Here is a 24283-nt window from a genome sequence, read left to right on the forward strand (position 1 = left end):
CCCTATTTTTAATGTTCATACAGAGATTTCTTTAACTGAAATACCGAATAGTTTCTTTGGTGTGAAAAACTGTAATAGTACACAGGATCCTAATGAGACAATTAATAATGTGAAATAGGAAGTAAAGGGCTAAAGGTGTAGGGAAAGTGGGAAGGGTGGGGGAAAGGTAATAAGGGAGAGGAGAAAATATGAGAAACTGAAAAAATGGAAATAAAGTGTTTGTAAATGGGGAGGAGAGGAGGGTGTGAAGAGAGGGCAGGGACAAGGGGAAAAATGAGAATCAAGACCTATTATGTAAAGGTACGGAATCCCAATGATGAATGTAACTGTTTTTGTATACCTAGATTGTACCAATAACCTCAATAAAAAGGAAAAAAAATAATTCAAAAGGAAATAAACTACACAAATAATACATACTACAGGTATGAATCATTATGACAATCAACTTTATATCATTCTTTTGAAGGGGAAAAATGAGAATCAAGACCTATTATGTAAAGGTACGGAATCCCAATGATGAATGTAACTGTTTTTGTATACCTAGATTGTACCAATAACCTCAATAAAAAGGAAAAAAAATAATTCAAAAGGAAATAAACTACACAAATAATACATACTACAGGTATGAATCATTATGACAATCAACTTTATATCATTCTTTTGGGTGTGATAGATGAGTATCTTCCCTTCCAGCCCTGTGGATTTGGCATCAGCTGTGTGTGAGTTGACAATTGGCATCCAAAGACAAGAAGTGCTGTGTCCAGAAAGCTGTGTCTGAAATGCCTCCTGCATCACTGAAGCACGGGCTTCTGAGAGAAGTCAGGACGAAGGTCCCCGGGTCAATATTCATCAGAAAACGGGTGGTTGGGGTGACCAGCAAAACTAAAATTTAAAAATTGCATAATATGAGCTCAATAATTCCATTTCCAGGGGGTAAAGTGATTTCTATGAAGGCTGTCATTGCATTAAATTTAATCATTTTAATCCTTGACTAGTTTAAAAATTTGCTATTCTTAGCTTATGAATATATTATAGTGAACTTCTAAATCATAATTAAAATTTTCATATTATATTTTTTGTCTGGAATTTCACCCAAAACACAAGAGACAAAATTTCAAACATTTTTGTCCCTAAGCCACATGTGTCAACAAGCAAAAGCAATATCTTATCTGATCTTATGTTTAATTATCAAAGGAATCGGAGGCTAAGCCTTTCTAATTTTGAACAATGACAGATCCAGATGTTGGTCGACACTAAAATATATTCCAGAGCCGGGCGTGGTGGCACACACCTGTAATCCCAGCACTCGGGAGTCTGAGGCAAGAGGATCGCTGTGAGTTCGAGACCATCCTGGGCTACATAGTGAGCTCCTGGTCAGTCTCAACTACATAGTGAGACCCTGTCTCAAAAAACAAAACAAAACAAAAGTATTCCAGGGGTATAAACTACCGCTAGAAACTTCACTTTCACTTTGCTCATTCGTTACTGTTCCCTCACTGCTCATCACCCGCAATGTAATCTGTTACATTCAGAAGTCACAAGAATTTTACTCGTAAGACAGAGTTCCATATCCTAGCAGCTTACTCTTTAATTTGATGATGTCCACACTTTACCAACACAAAATATAAAATGGTAGAAGCCATTACTTATTAAGACATTTAGAAGGTAGAAATAGTCATTAATCGCCCCTCTGTCCATCTCTTTGAATTATGACCCAACCTAATACTTCATTTTTGTCTACACTAAGACAAGTGCTAGTATTGATATGCCTAGCAATGTTGGCATATATAATTTGTCATTATGCTAACATTTTCTCATGCATTTTGACATTTCTTCTTGCCCTCATTTTAAATATAGGCCCACTCCAGGTCCTATAACTTTAAAGCACGAAGGAAAAGCAAAGATCACTTGTTGGCTGTAACTTCTTGACAATAAGACTTTGCCTTTATTTTTCCTTCATTCACTCTTCTCTGCACTAAACTTTATTCTTTACATTTAAATCTCTAGTATTCAGAAAATCAGAACTCAAATTTCTACTAACTCTGCTAAAAGCAAATATTCTTTAGACAAATGCTGTGTTTGAGCACTGGACAGATGTGCAGTGGAAAGAAAGTGACAGTTGAAATCATTAAAGACATTACGTTGAGATATTCCAATGAACAATCCCCTGTGGAGGGAATAACTTTCTAACTTGCAGCACATTATGAATGGAAATGCCTTAATCTGATCAGAAATTGAGAGATGTGAGAAGAGATAATGTAAAATCGTCTTAGAAATATATAATTAGGTTTCTCAGGTAACACCCAGAGTCTATGTCCACTAGAAATCTGTAGGATAGAGAAGCCTTTGTAGAAGTGTAGACTCAACAATAATATTGGCTGATATGGAAAGTTTTGCAGAATAAGAAGTGCAGTCCCACATGTGCAAATTCACATTGACCCTGGTTTCACTCACAGAACTGAGCCCCTGTGTCATGCCTGACTCACACTGGTCCCTGACTCCTGGTATTGTGGTGACTCTTAACATACATGTTACATTCTTTCCCAGAAAGTAAATTGATCCAATGCATTTAAGAAAGTAACTTACTAATTAGCTGCATTATATCGAAAATTTCTGTTCAGGCCATCTAAAATTTTCATATCCTCTGAAGTCAACTGGAATTCAAAAACCTATCAAGCAAATAGAAGAAGAGTTTTACTATTTTTACACTTAATTTTACTGATTTTACACTTAATATTGTCAACAAAAGTAATCCAAGTAACCAAATGCTGTAGAGACAATATATAGAACAGATGAGAAGGGCTAAGGATATAAAGAAGAGGTAGCACACTTGCCTAGCATACTAAGGCCCTGCTTTTAATTTCCAGCACTGCAGAATTAGTAAATACATAAAATAGATGAGAACTTTCTAAAATTTATTAAAGTTATTGAATACAATGCACAGATTGTGAAACATATCAGGTAAAAAAGAGAAATCTAAGGCTTTATAAAATACATTACGACTGAGTATTGCAAAAAAGGTCTTTAAAGAAACTAGAAAAGATAGACAGCAGACAATTTTTTTTCCTGTCTGAGTTTATTGGTACATTTTAGGTATACAGTACAGTTACATTCATCATTGGGATCTTGTACCTTTACAGGACAGGTCTTGGTAAGCATTTTTCCCCTTGTCCCTGCCCTCCCTTCACCCCCTCCTCCCTTCCCTATTTACAAATACTTTATTTCCATTTTTTCATTTTCTCATATTTTTTTCTTTTCCCTTATTACCTTTCCCCTACCCTTCCCACTTCCCTTACACCTTTAGCCCTTTTCTTCCTATTTCACATTGTCAATTATATCATTAGGATCTTATGTACCATTATAGTTTTTCACACTGGAGAAACTATTCAGTATTTATACATGTGTGACTTATTTATTTCACTTAGGTGTATATCCTCAATATGTATCTATTTTCCTATGAATGACTCTAATTTATCATTCTTTAAGGCTGAGTAGTATTCCATTTTCTAGAAAAACTACATCTTCTTTATCCATTCTCCAATGACAGCAGACATTATTGAAAGATGATGTATTTAAGAGTCAGAAAAATTTAGAAACTAATTTTTTACAATTATTATTTGGCAAGATTCATGAATAGAGTTGGGTTTTTATATTTCATTAGTAAAGAGAATTAAAACAAATTCTTCTCATATTAGTGAAGGCATATATTGTCCAAAAACTTATGCCAGTATCATCAAAGGGCACATAAAGTGGCTTGAAAAGGAAGTCATCATGTAAATTAGGGATAATTTAAGCACCAAAAAGATTGTCAATAATTGCTAACACATTGGAACTAATGGATCCATAAATTAATAATAATTTTCTAAAACTGAGAGAGAAAGGTTAATAATTTCACAACTGATTGTTCTTGGTAGGAAGTGTTTAATGCTCTGCACCAAAATTTTTTATGCATTTGGAAAATTTTCAAAATTAAAAGGAAAAAGCTATCAAAATAAAAATTTTCAGTACTCTGTGAGTAAATCTAAAGTAATAAAAATTTATAATGGAGAGTTTTGAAATATACTAAAATTTAACCTAAATATTTGAAAATTCATATCACAACTTTAGATCACAATTATCAATGTTATCAAAAAGTTATCTCCGATATGATTGACAGTTTCAATGTATTAACAAAACAATTAAAAAAGTACTTTTTGGTGGTAGATGATAGATGGACTCTCAATTTTATATAAAGAAATAATCACAACTTACAAAATATTTTTTAAATGTTCAAATGGGAAGAGGAACAAGGGAGAAACATTGGGAAGAAACAAGGGAAGAAAACATTGAATCAAAGATTTTGTACCTAGAAAGAGGAGGGGCTTGAAGGCGGAATTGGGACAAAATAAAATATATTTTTGATAAAAGGAAGAGTTGAGAAGAAATTTTACCATTTGTACAGCACAACTCACTTCCCAACCTGATTAAAACACTATAGAAAAGTAAATAAGTCATCTGATTGCAAGAAAATGGTCAGAAAGCTATTGTAAACCTGTGGTATATGATAGAGATAGCAGAACAGATCTGTGGGAAAATATGACATTTTCAGTAACTGTTGCTGAGATATCTATTAAGACTATGTATGTATATGTTTCTCTTTATTCCTGCAGTATTAACAAAAGTAATTACAAGTGATGGCCAACTTAAAATGAAAATTTAAAACACTAGCACAAAGCAATGTAGTATTAATAGTCTCATGTTCCCAGTGTAAGAATAGGCAGACTCCCATCAACCGTAGAAGGAGAACATGAAGTGTTTGACTACACTGAGAGTAGAAACTTAATTCATTATAATATTCCATAAAGACAATGAAAACGCAAGCAAAATTTGAGAGACTGATATAGCCACATGATGTGTGAATCCCAAAGCTTGATATCCAGAATAAACAAATGAGGTAGACTGAGATTTAAAATGTTCCTATCAATCACTTCACATCTCTGTCTCCACACCTCGTGCTTTTTGAATGAATTGCTCATTCTGTTAACAGGCGGTGCCCATTGCCCCGACCCTTAAATCCGGGCTGGCCTGTAACTCACACTTCTCAGTACAATCTCATGAATGATGTGTCAGCTCTGAGCCCAGACGTGAACACTCTGTGTAAGGCCCTTCCCACTGACTTGGATTGTGTCCTGTGATGAGAATGAGGCTGGTCTTGTTGCCCACAGAATAAAGGGCTGTGTGGAGGACAACGGCAGAGGGGCCTCCATGTCTTGAAAATTCATGAGAGAATACACTGAAAATATGTGAAATCACAGAATTCAGTTCCCTCTTTCAGACAAAGAGGAAAGGCAAAGTCATTTGCCCGGGGCTTTTGGAGCATTGCAAACTGAATGGTGAAGCCCACCTTTCTGTTTCCAGTCCTAATACCACTGTCCACATTGCCTTTCCTGCTGCCGTGGGGGAAAGAGTTCACTGGTAAGAATACTGTGAACTCGTGTGTATGGACAATCACAGGGAATTTCGCTTGGCCAAAAGATGCCTGAGAGGCTTCCAGGTAACACACATTTGAAAATACTGTGGAGCAGAGTTAATAGCTACAGCTAATTTATTACCTGTGTGTTTTCTTTGATCCGCTTCTCACTCGAGCTGTTGGCCAGGACCACAAACCCACGCTGCAGCTGGTAGCGAAGGGCAATCAGGGCTGGAGATCGCTGGTGCTTTTTTGCCAGGGCACAAAGAACTGGATCTTCCAAGAGAACCGGGGAGCTCTGGTCCACCCTGAATCAAAAGATAAAAGTGCTCAAGTCCTGAAGCTGAGAATTGGGTTTGTTATGAGCGTTTCAAAAGACACTTCGGTGCTACAATTGAGTTCCCAGGTTTGGTCCCCTGACGAGAAGCATCCGCATTTCTGTAAATTTGATAGAATTGCAATTCTCTCCATCCCTGAACCAGATGAATGTGAATTCTCCAACACTGTGGGTAGTCTGACTAAAATCACTCAGTTAGCAATGGGTTTTAAGTAAGACCCTACTGACTTTACCATATTTTATCTCGTGTAGTTCCCAGAGCACTATAGGCAACCAGCACAATGTCTTTAGACTTGCAGAAATCCAGCAGCTTGCTCTGGTTGAGATAAGGATGGCTCTCCACCTGCAAGTGGAGGAGACAGAAAGACACCATGTTATATGAAGCCGTCTAATTAACATGAAGGGAAACATGAGTTTTAAAACACCTGTATAACTTGAAATTTGAAATGAGAAAATAACACTATCTCTGGAAAGAAAAAATATCTAACTCCTAAAAGGAAAAAGAAGAATAAAACAAATATTCTTAAGAAAAGACATCTGCATAGACCAGATTGGACTACACAGGGACACAACAAATTCTACACCTGGCACAAGGAAAGAATTCTTGCTACCTTGGACTGCATCGTTTCAGAATCAAGAATTTTGTTCAAGACACCTGAAGGTAAGTCTGAAAGATGAAATCAATTTTGCTGTTGCTACCAGGATCATTCCCTTCACAGGTAAGATACAAATGATATTTAAACAATGAACTTATCTGTGGAGTGGCCATAACCAGGAAAGCCGCCAGCCCCTTTCACTCTGCCCTCCCTGAGCCTGTGTTGGTGATGACTCATTGTTAACTGTAATCTTATTTATTCTGTAAGCAACAGCCAGCGTCTTCAAAGGTTAAGCAGAATTTTGACAAGGAACTGTTACAAAGTTCACAAGAAAAATACAAAACAGACTAACAAGTGCAGAAGAAATCCAGTTTAAATGGTAGATTTCAAAGAAGAGACATGAGGGCTGGGATTTAGCTCAGCAAGGTCCCAAAGAGAGAGAGAGGGAGGGAGGGAGGGAGGGAGGGAGAGAGAGAGAGAGAGAGAGAGAGAGAGAGAGAGAGAGAGATGACTCTTTTATTCCTATCAATTTTACTCAAAGAAAATTAATTTGTCTGTAAAACAAGTTTAGCTTAGCCAGAAAATTATACTTAAATAGACACTTTCTGGAACAAGCACAAGTAGCCAGTAAATGCATAAAAAATGTTCAGCATCTCTGGCCATTAGAGAAATGAAAATTAAAATGGCACTCAGATTCCATGTCACTCCAGAAGGAATCACTGTCATCAACATATCAAATGATAACAAATGCTAACAAGGAGGAGGGGCAAAAGCAGCCTTTCTACATGGTTGGGTAGGCATGTAAACTAACACAACCACTATGAAAGTTGGAATGGAGATTCCTCAAAAAACTGACACTAGCAGTTCCAACCGATTCACCAGTCCCTTTCTAGATATCTTCTGAAAAGAGGTGAAGACATCATTTTATAGTGATTCAGGAAACCCCTGTTTATAGCAGTATCATTCATATAGCTCAATCCTGTAAGCAGCCTATGTCCATTAACAAATGGATAAGGAACATGTGGTATTTATACACAATGGAATACAACTGTGGTTTTAAAAATGATAGATTTGAGTCATTTGTGGGAAAAATGGATACACATTGAGACTATAACATTTAATGATATAAATCAGACATATAAACAAATACCACATGGTTTCTCTCAAAGTGTAAACAAATCAGAATAAAATAAATGATAAATGATAGGAACTAGATCTTTTGCAAAGGGGAAAGGGACCAAGAAATGAGGGGAAAGGGAGAGGGAACAGGGACATAAAAAGAAGTAAGATGTGTTATGGACATTTACCAACTCCACAATGAAAGTAATTGCCATGTATTGCAAACTTGTATTACTAAAATGAAAATTTAAGCATCTGCTTGTTGGAGTCCTTTCATACTAACCAAGGTGTATTATCATTTGGGAAGAAAGCACATGATTTTACATTTGTAATTCATCAGTTTTTGTTACAAATTGTAAAATCAAGTAGTATGGTATATTAGGAAATCATCTCAATATTCCAAATTAAAGTTTTCTTTCTTCCAAGAATTTAATCTTAAGGGACTATAATCATACAGAATGGAAAGAATGGCATTTTAATAATTAAACTACATTTGTTTTAGTTCTTTTTGTAGTGATGCCACGTGAAAATTTCTTAGATATGTACCACAGAAAAATAAGGTACTATGAAATTTTGCACACAGACTATATAAATTAATGCTTATTATCATTATATATCTGTCATAGTAGAGATATAAACCATAGTCTTCATATATTTACTTCTAAATTTCCAGTGGATAGATAGATAGGTAACCAAAAATCCTCCCATTGGGCCAGGGATTTAGCTCAGCGGTTCGGTGGCCTGCCTTGCAAGCACAAGGACCCGAGTTCCCCGGTATCAAAAAAAAAAAAAAATAAAAAAAAAAAAAATAAAAAAAAAAAAAAACAAAAAAACCCCCCCCTAAAAAAAAAAAAAAACAAAAAAACCCCCCCCTAAAAAAAAAAAAAAACAAAAAAACCCCCCCCTAAAAAAAAAAAAAAACAAAAAAACCCCCCCCTAAAAAAAAAAAAAATCCAAAAATCCTCCCATCGAACAAAGCAAAATTAAAAAGAAAACAAAATACCGAACTGTTCAGAACCAAAATGGGAATTCACCAGGAATAAAAAACAGTGCAGTGGGCACACTTAAAGCACAGTTGCCTCTCTGAATTACACGGTCAGTTTAAAGGATGAGTCTTAAATTCTGAAGGTCAGCAGAGGTGTTGGTTACAGGGACTTCTTGCCAGGGTGGCCCAGGAGCCACATATCCCTTACTGCGTGCACCAGGAACCCTGAAACCTGAAGCCTAGGGGTGCAAGGGAGTTTGGGGCAGCAGGTGACCACACTCTCTGTGCCCCCTGCCATGAGTTGTGGGAGCTCCTTCCCACCCAGGAGTGGAGCGTTCTGAAGCGGGCCTGTGTCCTGTGAGACCGCTGAGTGGCATGGCCATCTCAACACCTCCATTTGCCTGCCGGTCACCTTGGGTCACCGAGATGGGCCTGAAGGAAGCTCTCTGTTCCTTCAGTGTCAGTCAGCAATCTTCTTAGTTTCTATTGACTTTATTGTCATAAACAGTCTAACAATCACACCGATCCATAAAAATCACACATAAATTAAGTACATTAAAATCAGAGTGCAGCTTTCGATACCAGGTAGCTAAACTTCTACCCGGGTACTTCAAGTTACAGTTAGCAATCTCTCTCTCTCCCTCTCTCTCTCTCTCTGTCTCTCTCTCCCTCCCACTGCCTGCCCCTCCCTCTCTCTCTCCCTTCCTCCCTCCCTCCCTCCTGTAGGGTCAGAGAAGTCACAGTGCAGCCCTCCAGAATGCTGTAGCCAAATGACCAAACAGAAGCTGTGGTTACATCTGGGGCTCCAAACCCTGTTGACAGGGTCTCTGGGAAGAGGTTGGGTCAGGGGTGCTGCATAGCCTGGACTCTGTTACCGCCTGCATCAGGGGGAAGAGAAAAATCAATGAAAATGAAGGACTTCAATAGCAATAGGGACCTTGTTAGCGATACTTGGATACATTTATTCTTCAAAGACAAAAATGAGGAAAATCAATTTCAGGATATGATGTATATATAGAATTCTCTATATTGTAAAATATATAGATTATAAATACATTTTTCTTAATGATTAGTATGATAGCTTAATTCTCAGAACTTTGAGGAGTAAAGAGAAGCTATTAAGAATTATATTACTATACAGGCAAAATTATAGTTAATCTTAATACATACTTTTTTATAAAACATGAGGTCTGAAAAGTAAAAAAAATAGTTAAAAATGAAAATACTACTTACTAACCTCAATGAAGTTAAAGAATTTAGGCAAAAATCATCAACAGATACTCAACTATTATGGAAAATTTGTTATAGGATATAACTTTGACAATTTTCATTCATCAAGACGATGCTGAATACAGAAGGGAAATAGATGCTTAAGAAGAGATCTCATGCACAAAGCCTTGGGTGCAATGCCCAGTACTGGGAACAATAAATAAACAAAAAATTAACAAGTTAAAGAAATGAAGAAGAGATCTGACTATAACTACATGAAGCGAGAGATCAAAGTAATATCACCAGTAGTGAGACAATCTGTCACTTTGTGCTTCCTACCAGGTGAATTTGATGGACATGACAATACCAGAGATATCTTCTCCACCAACAGCAACAATATAATAAAGCAACTAGGCTAACTTTTAATTTATAAGACTTGAAATATAGAACCAAATTATATACAATTATGAGTAAAGAACCTGATGACATTAGAGTATTTGCCAAGATTTGTGTGGCTATCGTGAAAAAAATAAACACTAATCTTTCTAGGTTTAAGAGCTTGATGAACAGGATAAAAACATACAACTGTATCTTGGTTTTAAAAAGCAAATATACAAGATGTTTTGAAAAAATCGGAAATGTGCGTGTGGAACACATATTAAAAGATGGGAAGGAATCATTACACCCTTAGACTTAATAATGAAACTGTAACTGTGATGGGGATGACTTTATTCTTAGGAGGCATTTTCTGTGTTTGCAGAGGTGAACAGCCATTTACAGAATTTGCTTTGATGAGGTTAAGCAAAATACTCTGCTTATGAATGGAAATATACACACACTTGTACCAACATTTGGAAGCATGAAAAATAGAGGGAAATGAGGGTATGACTAGGAAAGCATGAATTTTCTACATTATTCTTTCAAATGTTCTAGTGGTTTAAAATAGTTGTTGTAAGAAATATTGATACAATTAGTACTTAAAAGACAATAATTTTAAAAATTGACATAACAAGATAATATTCTCTGCAATTACATAGCAAATTCATGAATTGTGAAACTCCATTTTACAATTAAGGAGCATTATTACATACCTGGAAGCTACTAAAAAATAGAGTTGAGAAGCAGGCACAGAATACATGTGTTCAAACAAGTGATTTGATGTCAGGAAACAGAGAGAGGTTACTAAAATGTGCTCAGACACATTTTCATGGGAAAAGAATCTCAGTATTGATTTCATTCAACGTTAATATTACCATAAATGAATAACATGCTTCTTACATCCTGGGTGACTGTCAAGGACACCAGTTAATTTTTCCCCTATTTATACACCTGAAAGCAGAGATATCAGAATGAAGGACTCAAAACCCCACCCGAGAGCAGGACAATACACTCAGGCATTAGAATTCCAACCAGAACATAACTTCTCTTACATTAACTCTGGATTTCTTTTTGTCCATGGCCTGCTTTCATGGCTTTAATTCTCACACACTGAACAACGGCTTTACCCACCCAATTTTTGGTCACTGTTCATAGCTCAAGGACAAGGGTGTCTTCCCCCTGAGGTCTACTTAACAAGCACCCCCACCTGCCCTCTTTATGAACTTCACTTTCCCTATATTTTACAAACCATTTAGTCCTAAGATGTTCCTGGTGTTTCAAGAAGATACTTTCAAGCAAAGCCATAATGAAGGGTCATCTATGCCTTCCCAGACAGAAGCTCTGCTCCAAACATCCTCTGCAAGCCAATGGCAAATGAATAGAGCAGAGTGAAGAACAGATACAGTACATCCAAATAATAGCAGCAGAGGGGAAAGAAAGCAAGAATGAGTAGTCAGAGGGCACTCACCTGGTTGCAGACAGGCTTGTACTTGAGCCCTGGCTTATTCAGGATCATCTCCAGCTGCCTGCGGTTAAAATTGGACACCCCAATGGACTTGGCCAATCCCAGCTCCTTACACTTCTCCATGGCCTGGGGAGAAATAGGTTATAAGGAAAAAATTGTACAGTTTTCTTCCAATCAGTATACCTACAAAAAAGAACCATTAGAAGGAACTCTGCTGAGAAATGCTTGAGATTATTGTCTAGAAAGGAATGTCTGTCGTGAAGATAGAACAGGATAGTGACACCACAAAAGAATTCTTACTCCCTCCTAAGGAAATGGGAGAAACCACTGCATGTGGAGGGAGAGAGGCCAATCCCTATTTTCTTCGATTATTCTCTTCTGTTTCTGTTACTCTCCAGCAAAGAATTCTTAGGCATCATTTTCATCAAAACATTCTTTGTGCAAATCCTGAATTTCTAGATCCAACCATGCACATCCATTACCCCAGTTGAGGTCAAACCTGATCCTCTTCCTACTCTCATCTCTGTGTTCGCTCATCCAAGAACTCACCTCCCACGTATCACAGAGATCCACCGTGTCACATAATAGTTTTCCATGTTCGTCTTTGGGTAACAAATCCTCCCCAGGCTGGAATAGAAGCAGACACTGTAAGGATTTTAATGAATTTATGTCGCCATAACTAGCTACTTACTGTGTAAGTGTTGTGGGGGCTGGAATAGTAACTTTCATGAAGCATGTAAGCCAACACTTTAGATAATGATATTTGTCAAATATTTTGTTTTAAAGTGGTAAGGAATGTCCTTGGAAGACAGGTTTCCTCTAAACGCGTATCTTTTGAATGTTTTATGAGTGATACTTTCCAAAGTCTAATAGGGTCTCATTTCATATTGGTCACTTTTGTCAGTCCCTATATTTTCCTCTGGGAAAAGGCTTCTCTCTTATTGGGTAAGGAAATAATTGTGTGGCCTTGAGATCCAGCCATAATGGATTGCTTTCTTGACCCAGGGTAGCCAAGCAGAGCTCCTTATCCCACTGGACACATGATGATCTTGTGGCCTGTGGAAGTATCAAACAGAGTCAACTTTTTTTGCCTTGAATTTGGCTTTCGTTATTTCCTCAAATGTTTGAGACATAGTGTTTCAGTTATTGAACTTTGTTCTCTGGAAGCACAAAGTATGAGATGAAGGACTCAAAAATTACTCAAAATACTGCCATCTGCCTCACAAGCTCAAGGACCCGAGCTCAATCCCCAACACCAAGAAAATTACTCAAAATAAGGGCATAAGTAATCCTTAGGATTTTTTCTGGTATAATGATCACTACCTGCTGTTGAAAATTCTTCATTCAACCATCTACATAAATAATATTGAAGCTGTCATCAGCAGTGAAAGAGCTTTGCACCCCTAAGTTGTTTACCTGAACAGGTGTTGGGAAATGAATAAGATACAGGTCAATGTAGTCCAGTTGTAGCTTTTTCAGTGACATTTTCAAGGCTGGTTGGACCAACTCTGGTCTACTGAATGTGGGCCAAAGCTAAAGAGGTTAAAGAACAAAATCTAGAATTAATATCTGAGTCAACTTTGTTGACTTGTTTCACCTAATATAGAGACAGTTTTCTACTTGTTGAAAACTTATGGCTGGGGGAAACATATTCATGGCTTTCCTTAGTTTCCTTTCATCTGTCTTACACATGCAAAGTTTATTATTTGTTTGTTCACTGACCATATATCTACTAAAATGGAAGAAAATTATTCAAGACTTAAATTTTTTCTCAATAATAATGACCATTATGTGGATTATGTTTGATTAAATTTATAAAGTGGTACACTTTATAATCTGAAGCTTTTTCATTCAACTAAAGGGGGAAGAATTAATACTTTTAATCTAATAATTGAAGGAGAAATCATTTTAGAACAGCTTATTATATTCTGTGTACAACTCATCATATTTTAGGTATATCTTTCTAATAGTCAAAGGCATCCCCCTTACATTGCTTTTCCTTACTGACAAAGTGAAAATTAAAATCAAAAGAAAAATTTTCTGAAAGTTGCACATGAGATCATAAAAGTGAGAATCTGATCATCTCACTGTCTTATTTAATCAGTGATAAGTCACACATCTCTGATCTAAGATTTAAGAAGTAAACCATCTCAACACTGAAGTCCTCAATTCAGACACACTAATTCTGACAAAGATACCATCTGTTTTGGATCCTAGCTTTAAAACATAAACAGATATGCATAAAAGCTGTACAAATAAGCAATAATTTATCAAACAGCCACTGATCCATCATACATTGTCATCCCCATACAATCTTGTTAAATAAACATGCACACAAGCACAAAACATATTCATAATACCTTTGAAGTGTAGAATATGTCCTCCCTCTTCACAGTGCCATCCTCAATCTTGCTTCTGATGGCCAGTCCTACTTCCTCTTCATTTCGATAACAGTATGCACAATCAAAATGGCGGAACCCAGCATTAATCGCTAATTTGATGACCTCCACTGTCTTACTCTTAGGGACCTGGATGTGCAACCAAAGATTTGATTTGGAGGTCACTGTGTTGAGAGGAACACATTTACTACACCTATAAATTTCCATAAATAAGGATTCCTCTGCTGGATATGAGCAAAATACATTGAAAAATTTCTGCAAAATATCAATCAAGATGTCATTAAAGATATACATCACTCATGGAATGAGGGTCAAATATTCAACATTAACAAGATTTTGGAACCAAATGACTCCATCATACATAAGTAAGTGACTTTAAGGGGCTCAATACTCTGGGAGAGGAAGTAACTTCAGATGTGTGGAAGAGGCAAAGGAACTAGCATTAGAAGTGTTCGCTGAGGATGTGATGGTGTTGTAGCAATCTCATTGTAAAGCTGTATGTAAAAATAATGGATGAGTTGCTTCAGATGGATGATCAAAGAAAATCGTTCCTTCACAAGCAGTATTCATCTCATGAAGATTCTGAGAACAATCCTGAGATGACAATAAATAATTGAGGATACTGCATAACCTGTGCAGGGAGGTTGCATTGAGATGTGTCAAGCCCTAGCATCTGAGGGCACCTGAGGACACAATCCCACTGTTGAACACAGGAGCAAGATGGGCCTTTGTTGTATAACAATGAATCAAGATAGACAATCGTGCATGTGCCACATGGCCTACAGTTTTGTCCAGAATGTTTTGTCTTCCTATACCCCAGTAAACTGATAAAATCTTCTATAAGTGCTGTGCTGCAAAATAAAGTTGGTTCTTGATTTTTGGTGATGTCTGCTCCATGAATGTTCTTTTCTTTGGGAATCTTGCCTGACCTGGTTTCCCTTCAGCCTGCCGCCCCCAACGCCTTGGTTGATAGGATGAGCAGAAGGGTGGAGAGAATAGACTCCAATTTTGGAAACATTGTATTGTGATTAAAATGCTATAAATAACATTGCATGGGACACAGCAATATTTTATGAGAGAAATATTCAATGGATGTGGAAAACATCATTGCTGTCTTAGTTCTTTCTACAGTCATCGCAGCTTTAAGCAATCATCACCAATGCACCCATTAACAATAAAGCAAGACTGTCCATCAAGAAGATTAGGACTTGCTGAAAGTTCAGAAGATCAGAAGCATTTTTCAAAAATAAAGTACTTTCTAAAGAAGACATATACTTTGTTTTTTATACATAATGCTATTGCTCACATGATAGAGTAGAGTGCAAATGTACCATTAAAATCATGGGAGAAAACAAACAATTCATGTAACTCAGTTCATTGCAGTCTGTTTACAGATATATATATATATATTGTTTAGACATATGCTGTAAAGAATAGCTATTCTTCCTGAAAATAAAATTCACTTCTTTTAGGAAAGTCCCAGTTAAAGTTTCGGTTTATGCTATGATTTGAATGTGACTCACCACAATATGTAGAAACTATAATCTCAAATGTAATGGTGTGTGGGTGGGCCCTCCTGATAGGAGTTTAGAGTCTGAGGGATCTGCCTTCACGAACAGATTAATGTTACAATAAGAAGGCTGTAGGCTGCGAGTTCCACTCTTGCTCTCATATATATTTTCTCTCTTCCTCTTTTCCCTTGTGTATTAGAATGATGCAGAAAGAAGGCCCTTGCCACTTACGCTACATTTCACTTTGGACTTCCCAGCTTCTGTAACTGTAAGAAATAAATCTGTCCTTTTCACAGATAACCCAGTCTCAGGTATTTTGTTACAGTTGCACAACATGAACAATTTGCCTACCAAATTTGAGTGAAGAATCTAAAGTGCTTTTGTTGAAGGAGAAAGAAAATTAAATAAATTATTTTCTATTTATTTTTAAGCATTTTAAAAGCTTTAGTTTTTCAGTGAAATTGGAAGAAACTCTTCTTGATCCCAGACCAGGAGTATTGGCCCTTAAAGATTTACTAAGCAGTGTCCCATGTGCATGTGCATCAGCAGGCCGAAGGGACTGGGTTGGAGGGCTGAAGGATCTGTACTAGAAGCCAGGAGACGATAGCCAAGGTGAAGGCTTGTATCCTTATTTATCTTTCATGTCAATTTGTTCTGTAAAGAAAAACTGGTATCAAAGATCTTCAAAATTTCTCTTTAGATATTTTCTTATGACTTAAAGATAATAAAGGTTTAGTAACGACCATGGCCACATATTGAGTAATCTGGGATAATGTGGGAATAAAATATTTTCTCAGTGTATTAAATTATCTATTTGTTCATGTTTGCTTACAAATCTATCTCTACTATTTTGATGCAAATTCAGTGTATATGAACATTGACCAAGAATTGGGACTTGCTTCATTGGAGCATAGGTGACCTCCCATATAATCCTGCATTTTCCTTCAGATAAGTTTACCAGAGTTGACAGTGAAGCCTGTGGAACCCTGTTTAGCCCCTAGGTCCAGTGTTTAGGGAGCAATGCTCAGCAGGCTGCTCCTCAGAGAAACAGCAATGCTTTTCAAGTTTTTTCATTGACATCTTTTTTTGTAACTTTTACCACTGATTTCTCTGGATCACACATACTTGAAAGAAGCACAACTTTCTTGAATTCTAGAGACAAACTAATGCCATTGTAATCAGACTCCAAGTATGACAAGCAGTAATCTTGACTGCTGTTTCGTATCCTGCACCATGCTATGAAGTAGACTGAAACAAAGGCGAAAATGGAGCCCAGAATAATCAGTGGATTTGCACATGGATGCATCATAGTGCAGAGTAAAATGTGACTACCCGCTCTCTCATATAAGAGCTAACTTTAGCCTGGAGAAACTGATATCCAGGTGAGTCCCCTGAAGTCACTGAGGCTCAGACTTGGAAATCCTGGCCAGCTGCCATTCATTTCAACATTTTATTTTCTCCTAAATCCTCAAGACCAAGACATTGTCATTACCTTGCTATGTAGAGCGGTGCCGAATCCCAGGACAGGAATGACATGACCATCATTTAGTGCCACACTCAGATGTTTGTGATCCATTGTTTATCACTCCTCTGGCTAGGCAAATGCTGATTCTTCCTTCTGCCTTCAGGGCTTATTAAACAAGAAACAGGCAAAGTTCCAAATACTTGTCAAAGATTAACCAATGCTTCATAAATGGAGCAAGTTTAAAGTAGTGTTTCACATAGAGAGAAGAGAGTCAGGATAGCTTTTATTTTGAAGTGAATTTTCTGTACATTTTGTCTTAGAATAAAACTATTCACTTCTTGCAGAAGAAAATTTTCTATTCAGAGTCCACAATTTTTAAATTTAGTTTATTGGTACATTGTAGGTATAGAGTACAGTTACACTCATCACTGGGATCTTGTACCTTTACAGGACAGGTCTTGGTTCTCATTTTTTCCCCTTATCCCTGCTCTCCCTTCATCCCCTCCTCCCATCCCTGTTTACAAACACTTTATTTCCATTTTTTCATTTTCTCACATTTTTTTCTTTTCCCTTATTACCTTTTCCCTACCCTTCCCACTTTCCCTACACCTTTAGCCCTGTTCTTCCCATTTCACAATGTCAGTTATCTCCTTAGGACCTTATGTACTATTACAGTTTATTCACACCAGAGAAACTATTTGGTATTTACACATGTGTGACTTATTTATTTCACTTAGGAGTATATCCTCAATATGTATCCATTTTCCTATGAATGAATCTAATTTCTCATTCTTTATGGCTGAGTAATATTACATTTTATAGAAAAACCATATCTTTATCCAGTTTCCAACTGATGGGCAAATGGGCTGTTTCCAAATTTTAGCTATTACAAAACTGTGCTGCTATAAACATAGGTGCTTGTATATCACTGTGATATGATTCTTTTAATTCTTTTGGAAAGATACCCAGCAGAGGGATGGCTGGGTCAAATGGAACCTCTAGACCTAGCTCTTTGAGGTATCTCCATTTTGATTTCCACAGTGGTGCACCAGTCTGCATTCCCAACAACAATGGAGAAGGGTTCCTTTCTCCCCACAACCTCACCAACTTTTGTTATTGGTTGATTTCTTGATAGCAGCCATTCTTTGTGGGGTGAGGTGGAATCTCAGTGTTGTTTTCATCTGCATCTCTCGAATGACCAGTGATGTGGAACATTTTTTCATATATTTACTTGATGCTTTTACTTCTTTGTCTGAGAAATGCCTGTTCATTGCAGATGCCCATTTTTGAATCGGGTCTTTATAGTTGGGGGGGGCTGATTTGTTTGAGTTCTTTATATATTCTAGATAATAGTCCTTTGTCTGAGGAGCAGCTGGTAAAAGTTTTTTCCCACATTGTAGGCTGTCTCTTAGTTCTGTTGATGGTTTCTTTTGCAGTGCAGAAGCTTTTTAATAAGATCCCAGTTATTGATTCTTTCTGCTAGTTCCTGTGCTACTGAGGATTTGTTCATAAAATCTTTTCCTATGCCAACGTCTTCAAGAGTTCTGCCTAACTTATCTTCCAGCAAATTTAGTGTCTCTTTTTTGATATTTAGATCTTTAATCCACTTGGATTTTAATTTAATGCATGGTGAAAGTTAAGGGTCTAGTTTTAGTCTTTTGCAGGTTGAAATCCAATTTTTCCAACACCATTTATTAAAGAGGCTATCTTTCCTCCACTGAGGATGGTCAGCTCCTTTGTCAAAGATGACATAGCTGAGTACATCGAGATCTGTTTTTGTGTCTTCCAATCTGTTCCACTGATCCTCAGATCTGTTTCTTTGCCAATGCCATGCTTTTTTTTCACAATGGCTTTGTAGTATAGTTTCAAATTGGGAATTGTTATACCCACTACCATGTCTCTGTTGCCTAGGATGGCTTTTGTTATTCTAGGTCTCTTCTGGTTCCAAATGAATTTTTGGTTTCTTTTTTCTAGTTCTGTGAAATATAGTGTTGGAATTTCAATCGGCATTACATTGAATCTGTATAGCAGTTTTAGTAATATGGCCATTTTCACTATCTTGATTCTTCCTACCCAGGAGCAGGGGATATCTTTCCATTTTCTTATATCCTCTTTGATCTCTTTTTTCAGAGTGCCATAGTTTTCAGTGTAGAGATCTTTTGCTTCTTTTCTTAGATTGATTGCTAGATACTTCATTTTTGGGGGATGCTATTGTGAAAGGAATTGTTTCCCTAATTTCTCACTCATTGAGTCTGTTATTTGTGTACAAGAAGGCTATTGATTTTGGGGTGTTCATGTTGTATCCAGCTACTCTACTGAATCTGTCAATTAAGTCTAGAAGTCTTTTGGTGGAGTTTTTTGGGTCTTCAATGTAGAATATCATATTGTTGGCAAATAATGACAGTTTAACTTCTTCCTTTCCTATCTTTATTGCTTTAATTTCTTTTTCTCGTCTAATTGCTGTGGCTAATGTTTCCAAAACTATATTGAAGAGGAGTGGTGATAGTGGGCATCCTTGTCTTGGTCCTGATTTTAACATGAAAGTTTTCACTTTTTGGCCATTTAATATGATGTTGGCTGTTGGCTTTTCATAGATAGCCTTTACTAAGTTGAGATATAGACCATCTCTATTTGAGCTCATTCTGTTTTCCTAGTATGGGTATTTACTGCTATGAATTTCCCAGGTAAAGCTGCTCTCATTGTTTCCCATAGATTCCTCTATGTTGTATCGGCATTATCATTAAATTGTAAAAACTGTCTAATTTCTTATTTAATTAGTTTATTTATTTTTATTTATTTATTTTTACCAGGGATTGAACTCAGGCCCTTGTGCTTGTGAGGCAGGTGGCAGAACCACTGAACCAAACCCCCAGCCCTCTTCTTAATTTCTGCTGTGACCCATTTGTTGTTCTGGAGTGTGTTATTCAATTTTCATGTGTTTGTGAAGTTCTTACAGTTTCTTATGCTATTGTTCTCCAGTTTAATTTCACTATGGCCTGATAATATACATGGGATAACTTCAATTCCTTTGCATGTACTTAAGTATATTTTATGAGCTAGTATGTAGTCTATTTTGGAGAATGACCACGTGGAGCTGAAATGAATGTGTATTCTGATTTTGTGGGTGGTGGAACACTCTGTAGACATCTATTAAGTCCATTTGTTCAAAATCTGAGTTCATTACCTTCTTACACCTAGAAAGCTGCTGTGATCTCACTCCTTCTTTGTGCTATTGCCTGACACTGGACTGACATTTGGAATGAGAACTTCAGTTCTCTTTGACCTTCTGAAGGTAAAGAAAGAAAGAAAACACAGGTATGCTTAGTTAGAGAAAGGAGATGCAGCTGACACCAAATTTCAGTGTGCCATTAGAAGATGGTCAGCACATTCCTAAACTGAGCTTTAGCACACATGCCCCTGAAGAGGCATAAGTAACAGTTTTAGAGTTGGGGCTTCAAAAGAACATAGAATTGGAATGATCGAGGATCAATGTGGATGGTAAAGCCACCCAATTACTGCATGACTGCTGATGTCTTATACAGTTCTCAGTCTTAGCCAGAATTGTGCCTTGTATAACAGGTAAGATACTTAGACTTACTTCTGCATCAGGGACTGACTGTGGCATGGCCCTTGATAATTTAGAGCGTGTTTTCTCACTGTTTCAGATTGCTAAGTTGAAAGTGGACAGTTCAAACCACTACCTGTCATCTTCCTTTTGTGAATGAAAATTACCGAGGCAGTGGATTCTCTGTTTCTATAATTCCAAAAATTATTCTTTCTAAGAAGCCACAGTCCAGAAAAAAAAATACATGGTAAAGGTTCAGAAAATAAGAAACATAAAATAAACAGTGGAAGAGTGCTGCTGTCTTCTGTGGGGTAGCCTTCAGCATTTAACAATAAATAGTAGTTTGGGACTAAGAAGAACTTCCCATGTACTATTCTCAACTGTGCTAAATTTATCTGAAACTACAATATAATATCATGGTAACAAAAATGCATCTCAGGAAAGGTGTGTGTAACTTTCTTCTTATAAATATGTTGAATTTCAATCGAGGTTTTCCTTTGACGTAAAGGAAGCAATGTGGGGAGTTCATTAAACTGAAAGGGAATTCATATTCCAACACTGTCCTCCCACACTAAACCTTTGACAAATTCCCTAAACTCAGAGCTGGCATTCTTCTTCCTGGAAGCATATGGAAGCATCAAAGAGCAATTGTGAAGTCATCAACAGGTCCAGGAGATTTCATAGGCCAGGGTGGTACAGACAGCGGAGAAGTATCAAGGACAAAACACAAGCATCTCCCTGGTGAAGCTCTGAGTGGCCCTGCACATAGGAAAGACAAGACAGATATCAGGAGAGGGCCAGTAGGATGCAGTATGTGGTTCATTTCAATTGTAAGAGAAAAAAGAAAGCTTCTGGGATTCTTAAAATGAATATAAAAGTATGTGGTTTGTATGCATTTTTATTCTGTAGCTAATAAATTTTCTCCCTAATCCTATCTTCCTTAAAAGTAGTTCCTTTGTTTTAAGTGGCTGATATCTTTATGAATAATCCCTTGTGTGCAATGGATAATCATCTTCCTGTAAAATGACTACATGGAGTACACACCTTTTGTACCCAGGCTGAGTTCTTCCATGCAGAGAACGGCATTGCAGCAGAGTTAACACAGCACACTGCTCTCTGTACCAGTGCCTGTTTACCATGTGGACCTGGCTGGCATTTGGAAATTGACTTTTCTCTGTTTCATAATGGACTGTGGCTGTCCCTGAACTGCTTGTACAAACACTGGAGGTTATGTCTTCTGTTCTCCTGGAGACTGGAAATCTGTTGTAAATTTAACCACTCACATTACAAATAATTGGAAATTATCTCAACATCTTTCCTTATAGAAAATATGTTCCATGTATCTTCCAAATTTACAAATTTAGTGCATGGGGAATTTAATGTGTTCTGTGTGACTTTACAGGAGAGGACTGAAACAAGCCTGAACCTTTTCCTTGAGTTAATTTTCCATGCTTTACTATAACATAAGTATAAATACAAGCTAAGTCCTATGTATCTATCCAGCTAATTATAGAAACTGCAGTATTTAGGAGGTTTTTTATATCACTGGTAAACCAGTGGTCGCCTCAGTATGAAAAGGTTCCTGGGATGCCATATTCCAGTTGTTAACAGAGAAAGACCCAGCCAGTTAACAGAGAAAGACCCAGGTTACAGTTCTCCTCCTCAATTGCAGAAATAAACCAAGAATATGAGAAAGTCAATTCTTGTGAAGGTAAGTGTCTCTGACAGAACACCCACACGTAACATATATGTCCAAATGCTACCTTTGGCTTCTCTTCTGTTTTCTAAGAGGAAGGTTGTGGAGGCCCCCCCTAACTGTTCCATATATGGATTCTGCTTATCTGTTCCAAATGAAGAGGTAGGAGGGGCCATTTCTAGAAAGACTGCAGATACCAATGTAAACAGAAAACATATTTTACACTACTGTGCAATGTATTGTGTATATACCACACAGGTATGAAAATCAATGCAATGTGAGGTGAGGAAACAAAAATATATTACTGAATTAGTAGTTAATGAAATACACCTATAGCAAAGAAGACAAGGGAATAAGTGTGAATGTGGGAGTGAGGATTTGACAAGGTGAAGAGAAAATGGGTCACTGAGTCTTAAAAACATGTGCCTCAAATAATTGTTTGCATTATCTTCTTTCCTCATTCTCTAAAATAGACTTGTTAGTTTGCAGAAAACTGCAAATGTGTAAATTTCAAAGGTATTGTGATGCTTTTCTTCAAAACTACATGTTGGTGTCAGTATTTGTCCCCAGCGGATATTATGTTTTTACTGGGCTGAGTGTCTATAAGGAAGAGAACATGAATTACATTGTGCCAAGTGAGGTCAAGAGCAGTGGCTGAGGGGCTGTGCAGGCCAATGGTCACAAGAGCATTTGTGTGGCAGAGGTGGTAACAAGGGACACGGGAAACACCAGAGTGGTGTAGAACCAAAAGAGGCACTGTTGTGCTGAGGGGGTATTTGGGGGGCATTTAAGGGGACACTTATAAAGTTTAATTTTTATATTACTTTCTTGGAAACCAAAAAGATATAGGAACTGTGGAGATTCCAACATTGATTTAGTAAGTCCAACCAAATGGCTTTTTATTTATGTAGTTATTTTCTTTGCCCCCACTTTCCTCCAGTCCCTTGGGCACCTAAAGGCCAGGAACTTGGTGAAGTCTATGGATTTAGACTGAGAAAGAGCCTGATGGTTTACTATTTTTCCTTCTCTCTGCCACTCTGGATGTCATCTGTCAGAAAACTCAAACCATTTTAACATTTTTTCTGTTAGTTACCAGGAAAAGGTAGGGAGTTGGAGGGTTGAATAGTGCCTCCACCACATGGGATGGGAAGGGGAATCGTGTGGCTTCACTTTCCTTGATATATGGCCTGTAGTTATGTTGTCAGGTAGCCTGCTTCTAAAAATGGCCCACTAATTAAGCCCAGGTATCTGAAAGCATCTGAGGGGACCTGGAGACACAATCCTATCATTTAGCACAAGTGCACTATGGGGCTTCATTATATAATAATGAATCAGCATAGGTAACCATGTATGTGTCACACAGCCTGCAATGTCTCCCAGAATGTTTTGTCCTACGATGTCTCAGTAAACTAATTTAAAAAATTACCATAAGTGCTGTGCTACAAAACAAAGTTGTTTTCTGCTTTTTTGTTTTGTCTGCTCCATGCATGTTCTTTTCTTTGGGAACCTCACCTGACCAGGCTTCCCCTCAGCCTACTGGCCCTGACAGTCATCTGACATCCTTAGCAGTGAGATTGATGGACGCCAGAGTGTAGGACCTACCCAGTGTGCATTGTACTAATTGGAGGGTCATTAGAGCGGGGAGTGTTCCCATGCTTCCCGTGGAAGTCATGTGGTCTAGCAAAGATCATGACCCTTCTAGAAAGGAAACACAGCTAGCAGAGAAAAACCTTAAAGGGATAAGGGGCTTTCTGCATGGTCCAAGAAGTAATGCCAGAATAGCTTGAACTGGGTCCAAGTGATATAGGGGGAATAGACGTAACTCCCAAACCTGCTAGATATCCAAAACATGAGTTCACATTCTAGAAAACTAAAGAATGAATTCTAAGAAGAGAAGTTAAGAGTAGGAAGAATTTATTGAGAGAAAGCTTCTGTCTAAAAGAAACAGAAGGGGGACCAGAAAATGGATTGCCCACCCACCATGCTTCTCAAAGGTTTTTTGTGGGACAAAGCCACAAGGCAAGGCAGGTTCAAGGTGGGACAAAACTATAGTCAACTAGTAAGATTACAGTCACAAAGGGAAATCAAAAGGTGGAGATGAGGTGGGAC

The 24283-nt window shown here is 37.4% G+C and overlaps 1 protein-coding gene across 1 annotated transcript in view; it reads right to left on the reverse strand.

The window, feature by feature from the left end:
• Positions 1-625: 625 nt before the first annotated feature.
• The window catches only part of LOC104855749 (aldo-keto reductase family 1 member C4), a 33823-nt gene continuing 10165 nt past the window's right edge, over positions 626-24283 (reverse strand). The window contains exons 2-10 of the mRNA XM_010614709.3: positions 16941-17078; positions 13899-14066; positions 12955-13071; positions 12088-12165; positions 11542-11664; positions 6020-6129; positions 5592-5757; positions 2587-2669; positions 626-882 (exon numbers count right to left, since the gene is read on the reverse strand). Coding sequence (XP_010613011.1) covers positions 840-882; positions 2587-2669; positions 5592-5757; positions 6020-6129; positions 11542-11664; positions 12088-12165; positions 12955-13071; positions 13899-14066; positions 16941-17024 — 972 coding nt within the window. The 5' untranslated portion in view covers positions 17025-17078 and the 3' untranslated portion in view covers positions 626-839. The remainder of the gene's footprint in view (positions 883-2586; positions 2670-5591; positions 5758-6019; positions 6130-11541; positions 11665-12087; positions 12166-12954; positions 13072-13898; positions 14067-16940; positions 17079-24283) is intronic.

Source organism: Fukomys damarensis, unplaced genomic scaffold (assembly GCF_012274545.1).
Source record: "Fukomys damarensis isolate Sample0158 unplaced genomic scaffold, DMR_v1.0_HiC HiC_scaffold_37, whole genome shotgun sequence".
Lineage (NCBI taxonomy): Eukaryota > Metazoa > Chordata > Mammalia > Rodentia > Bathyergidae > Fukomys > Fukomys damarensis.